This window comes from Choristoneura fumiferana, chromosome 6, assembly GCF_025370935.1.
Source record: "Choristoneura fumiferana chromosome 6, NRCan_CFum_1, whole genome shotgun sequence".
NCBI classification, from domain to species: domain Eukaryota; kingdom Metazoa; phylum Arthropoda; class Insecta; order Lepidoptera; family Tortricidae; genus Choristoneura; species Choristoneura fumiferana.
Window position 1 is genome coordinate 9,388,515 of NC_133477.1, and position 6,020 is coordinate 9,394,534.

General features: G+C 39.4%; 1 protein-coding gene across 1 annotated transcript; it reads right to left on the minus strand.

Annotated features, from left to right (window-relative positions):
• Nucleotides 1–2,409: 2,409 nt before the first annotated feature.
• Nucleotides 2,410–2,875, minus strand: LOC141428658 (NADH-ubiquinone oxidoreductase 49 kDa subunit-like). The gene is made up of 2 exons (XM_074088665.1): nt 2,788–2,875; nt 2,410–2,658 (listed from the first exon to the last, which is right to left on the minus strand). Exons 1-2 carry the CDS (start codon nt 2,860–2,862, stop codon nt 2,410–2,412), a joined length of 324 nt encoding a protein of 107 aa, XP_073944766.1. The 5' UTR covers nt 2,863–2,875.
• Nucleotides 2,876–6,020: the final 3,145 nt, after the last annotated feature.

Here is a 6,020-nt window from a genome sequence, read left to right on the forward strand (position 1 = left end):
TTTAAGTCACGGTCGCCAGATGTTATGGATTAATAAGAAGCAAAGATTGTAGAGCCAATTATAATATATATTTTAGAAAAAGAATTACTTATTCACACAACCAATAATTTTATGACATTCAGAATTTATTGTAACTAAGGCAACGTATTAGCAAAGTACGTCACACATGGTAAGGTAACGGCGCCTATTACCGGGGTATCGAAATCGACGGCCATCACCGCGGCAATTTAAAATACGCATTTTATAATCAAACCGAAAGATTTCATAAAAATATATTTTACAAGATAAAAGCTTATTTAGTCGACTCACGGATCTATTAGCGCTAGTGTATGTGAATGAATCAAAGATCTCGCAAATCGTGATTTTTCGAAATGGCACCGACGGAGAGGATTTGCCATACTAACGCGTGACACCACATACAAGCAGACTCGAATCTTATTTAGTGTTTTACAAAATAGTTATGGCAATTGAACTAATGTTATGGTTTTTAAATGGCTTTTTTATAGTTTTTTGTACGAGTTCTGAATACTTTTTGTATATTTTTGGCCCGGAAATACGATTAAAATGGAAAATAAAATACAGCGGCGATAGGCGCCATTTTTAACTGTTGATTGTAATACCGTGGTAATCACGGTAATAGTTAAAGTGGTAGTTTTGTTGTTCAAGCTTTGTTTTTGGTATAAATTATCGTTTATATAATTTGTTACAGTTATTCCAATCTTGATCTATTCACGCTTTTAAAAACTATTTCCGTGGTATGAAAAGTATTAACAAACTCTTAATTTTTAGCAAAAACTTCAATACTGAATTTGTAGTTTCTATAGAAACCGTTATTTTGGCAAGTTGTTTAAATATTGCGATGAAATGTTATATTTACTTACCAGTTATGTAATTTTGGTTATATGCCAAGGATGTAATAAGTACATTTGATTTGTAATTCAAACACAACTCTATCCTATAGTTTTTATAGGTCGGAATTAGATTTTACAATACTCCAAATTAAGCCAATTAACGATGGTATATGATCGCATAACCCTCGGTAATAGGTAGAATGTTTGGGAATCTATTATCGACCCATTCAATTGTCTTTGGGTCGGTAATAGGTTCTTAAAGAAGTCCCTATTACCGAGTGACATTTTATTTTTCTGTTAAAATAATTCACCTTAGGGTACCGTAAGTGCAGATTTTTTTGATAAAGTTGTGACTTTTACTCAGCATGCATACATTAAACTATACTGGTGGCATAAGCATAATAAATACAATGGGCTGGATACACTATTCGAATCATACTTTAGTTTTTTATTTAAATTTTCTCAAAAAATATTTGGTGTACAATATATTATACAGAACCAAAGCCATTACCTTTCTTAATCCCTCGGTATTAAGTTCCAAAACATGTGTTGGTTCTTTTACCGATGGTAGAAAATTGCCGTTTTTTTATACCCTCGGTAATAGAAGCTCAATTTGCGTAATGGAATCATAGCCTGTCCATTACCACGGTAATAGAAGATTTGGGTATTTGGATTTCAATAATTATTTTATCAAATACTAATAACTAAAACGAGCCAAAAAGTTAAGACACTGAAAGTTCAATAAACGCTCTTAAATAAAAAAAATATTCTCGTTTGTTAAGGAGCTTTGATACCTTAATTTTTGGGACTCATTTGAAAACTTCCTTAAGTACCGCGGTAATAGGCGCCGTTACCTTAATAGTTCTTCCTATCATCATTGTGAGAAGGCATGGCAATATGTCTGGCTATTCATTCTTATGCAGGAGGCATGGCAATATGTCTTCCTATCATCATTGCGAGAAGGCATGGCAATATGTCTGGCTATTCATACCTATGGAGGAGGCATGACAATATGTTTTCCTATCATCATTCCAATGGAAGAAGCATGGCAATATGTCTTCTTATCATCACCAGGAGACATGGCAATATGTCTTCCTATTAAATCGGTATGGATATATATATAACTGGTTGTTGGCTTATCCAACTTGGTTTGAAAGCTTAGCATTAACACTTTCAACTATTATCAATGGTATGTGTATGTGGCTTCAACTGCGGTGGAGTCATAGTGGACTACTTTTACTACAGGTGGTGGACATTTGGGGAATAAATATCACCTATATGGAGCACCAGGTTAGCGCCTGAGTGAATTGTACATAGCTGAAGAGTGCGGACATCACAGGAGATAGTTTAAGGTATGAGATCATGTTATTACTATTGCAATTTCCATCGATATTACTATGATATTCAGATGAATTAGTTGTCATGCTCTTTATTGGGGTTTAACCTGAACCCTGGCAATTATCTTTTATGTGGTGCGGTTAATAAGCGAAGCAGATATTGATTTACAATAACCATCACAATAACACAAAGCGCCACACATATTGCACATGGCCAGTAGTTATACACCGTGTATAGCGGCAACAGCGCACTCTACCGTATACTCACTGCGGATGAACTTGGCGCGCAGCGCGATGTCTATATTGAGCAGTTTCTCTACGGCCAGCGAGTAGCACTGCTCGTTGCACATCATGGACACGTAGTCCAGACGGTCGAAGTAGGGCAGCGCCTGTGTGTACGTCTTGTACTCGATCAGCTTCTCCGTGCCACGGTGCAGCAGCCCGATGTGCGGGTCGGCCGCACGCACCGTCTGGGAGAAAAAACAAGAGGGTGAGTGAGATAGTAGTCTGACCTATCCGTCTAACTCCAGCACGAGGCCCAGCACTACGTGCGGCGGCGGGTACTGGGGCCCTAAGAGTGAGTGAGACAGTAAACTAACCTCCCCGTCTAGCTGGAGCACGAGTCGCAGCACGCCGTGCGCCGCAGGATGCTGAGGCCCGAAGTTGAGCACCATGTTGCGCACCTGCTTCTCAGGGTGTTATGACGCCTGCAATCCACAAAGAATTTTGGTCACCTATTAACTTAAGGTCTGACATATATCTGCATCTATTTGTTCTGTCAAATGCGATTATTCCATAACACAGTATGTTCAATTCAGGCATGTAACGGATGTGGGTTTATCGGAACCGTAAGCGGAACCAATGTTTTCAATTTAGTTTTATCGGAACCTAAAATAGAACCGGAACCAGAATCGGAGCCTGAGTGAGAGGGCGGCTGAGGGCCGTAGCGTAGCAATCATCTCAAAAAATGAATAAGTGCTTAGGTATTCTGGTTTTAGTGCGGTGTAAAGTGCAATGCCCGTGTGAGAGAATGAGTTCGGAAACGGACCAAATTGTCCCCTGTGTGGACTCCAAGTGTATGTCTGTAAAATTCTATCTAGTAATAGCATGCTTTCAGTGCGCTTTGGTAAGCTCGTCCAAACTGAAGATTGAAGTTTACGGCAACAAGATGGATGTAGGTACATTAAATTATAAAAAAATACTAAAACATATCTCTCGGCTTGCATTAGTCTGATACCCTAGGCACGCCACTGGGCTGAGGGTCTATTGCGTAACGTTTCTAATACTCGCGGTCACAATCAAATGATAGTTTTTGCATATAAATACTGTCATTAGATTCAAAATTAACGGAAACGGAACCGAAACGGATGTTGAATATCAAACGGCGAAGTTCCGACTTAACGGAAACGGAATCGGAACTCCGTAACATACCTGGTTTAAATATATGGTGGCTGTACCTGAATATGGCGGGTGTTTGATAAGTGAAGTGACCTCGTCAGGGTACATGACGGCTCCATCGAACTGCTTCACATACTCCTGGTCCGGAAACCAGCGGTGCGCCGCGCGGACTGGCCTGGAAAGCACGTCTGGCGGTAAGTCTACTAGCGTAGACTGTAGACTACTTTTAAATTCAAAGTTCATATCGTACTGTCCCTCTCAAACCGTCAAATGCCGCAAATATGCCTTTCTTAAGGACAACTACTTTTTTGCGGCACTTGCGGTCGAAACCTTTGGGCCTTGGTCGTCCGACACAAAAAAAATTGAAAGAAGTGTCGGACAAACTAATTGGCATATCTGGCGACCAAAGAGCAGGTTCTTCGCCCAAAGACTGAGCCTTGCAGTGCAACGAGGCAACGCCGCTAGCGTCTTAGGCACAATGCCCCGCGCTGCGCTGCCTTTGGATGAGGAAGCCCGTTTTAGTTAATTTTATATGTTTTTTTTATTTTTATTTTATGTAAAAATTCTCTCACTTGTATTAAATACCTAATATGATCGTCAGCAGGACGGCATACGAAGTTCGAATTTTGCACTTCGTTGTCTGTTGAAACATAGTATGAGATGAGCAGCGCTAACTGCGCGCGTCGCGTGCGACGCATTGTACCATCAGCCAAATATGTGGTCTACCACCCTAAACTTGATAATCGTTTGCATGTCATTAAACAATAACGCCAATAGACGTGTCTGTCAATTTGAAAGTTCGACTTTAGCGACACATTCGTTTGATAGGAACTTCTCGAAAATACAAACTCAGACATGGATGCACAGAAAACCAGAAAAAGAGACCAGCACTGGTAATCGAACCCAAGTCCTCAGCATTCCGTGCTGCGTGCTATAACCCCTACACCACTGCTGGACAGGAATCTGGACACGAATTTTTCCTATGCATACATCTCAGGTTGCCGCTCACCCAGACAAGATAAGAGATGTCGCTACTAAGCAATCAAATTCGATATGGTTTCACGGGATAGCCGTAAAAGTAACAAATTTGGAGTTGAAATAAACAATACAAAAAGCATTGACTTATATTCTACTAGTACATATATATCGATGACAAAAAGACTCCAAAAAAAAAACAATCATGATAGGCACTTGTTTAAAAATTGATAGACCACTATTTTTGAAATAATCATGTATGTCAGGAAGACCATAATAATATGTGATTTTCCCACTAACGTCGATAAGCCAAGGGCTACAAGAAACACAGGGAAGCTTAAAGTTCCTTCTTACAGACTGGCTAAAACCAAAAAGTCGTTTCTGGGAAATTGCATACGTTTTTATAATAAAATGCCAAAAAAAATTAACTACAAAACTAAATAGCGGCTTTGACAAGACCTGTACTCCAAATTTCATTTATATCTTGTAGTTTTAGAGTAAAATGCCTGTGACATACGGACGGACGGACAGACAAACAGACGGACTCGACGAAACTATAAGGGTTCCGTTTTTGCCATCTTGGCTCCGGAACCCTAAAAAAAGATATAATAGGTATACCTATTCGATGACAATGCCAATACCTAAGGCCCTACAGTCAACAAAAAGCACAGTCGGTATAATAAACTCGTAATAAAAAAATCCATACTAATATTATAAATGTGAAAGTGTGTGTGTTTGTATGTTTGTCCGTCTTGCACGCCGTAACGGAGCGAGACGGATCGACTTGATTTTTGGCATAGAGATAGTTTATGGGCCAGAGAGTGACATAGGCTACTTTTTATTTCCGGAAAAAGACACAGTTTCCGAGGAAACAGCGCGCGATAACCGAACTCCACCCGGGCGAAGCCGCGGGCAAAAGCTAGTTTATATATTTTGAGCAGAAACTTATTTCTCATAACTTTCGGTTTAAAAGAAAGTATGGTACCTAGTCGGTTTTATTATTTTTTGAAGGTGCATCAAGGTAAGTCTGGAAGGCGTATAAATACCAGTTAATACTTAAGTACGCAAATATTATGATATACAATATTTCCACAACTTGAGGAAAATAGTTGTAAAATTTGATGATAAATTCATAAAGTGCCTTTTCATATAGGAAGCAAGTCATGATGACTGCCAAAAAATATATCAAACTTGATAGTTTGATAACAGATATAAAATTCAAATCTCAATTCAGTCAAGGATATATAATCTAAAGCCGAGTATAGACTTGCAAGAAAAATCGTGCAAGTTGCATTACATTGCGGCGCTCCATTAACCACTACAAACTCGTTGGCTTTACTTTACGGCCTCGGCCTTTACGGTAATGCAACTTGCGTGATTTTTCTTGCAAGTCTAAACTCGGCTTAAGGCGTATTAATGAATGAGTAGTGTCAGCCCGCGACTTTGCACGCGTGTGATC

Coding starts and splice junctions, on each gene's coding strand:
- LOC141428658 (XM_074088665.1), bottom strand. CDS start 2,862: ATGGTGCTCAACTTCGGGCCTCAGCATCCTGCGGCGCACGGCGTGCTG. Junction 2,659..2,787: donor TGCTCCAGCTAGACGGGGAG/GTTAGTTTACTG, acceptor TTTTTCTCCCAG/ACGGTGCGTGCGGCCGACCC.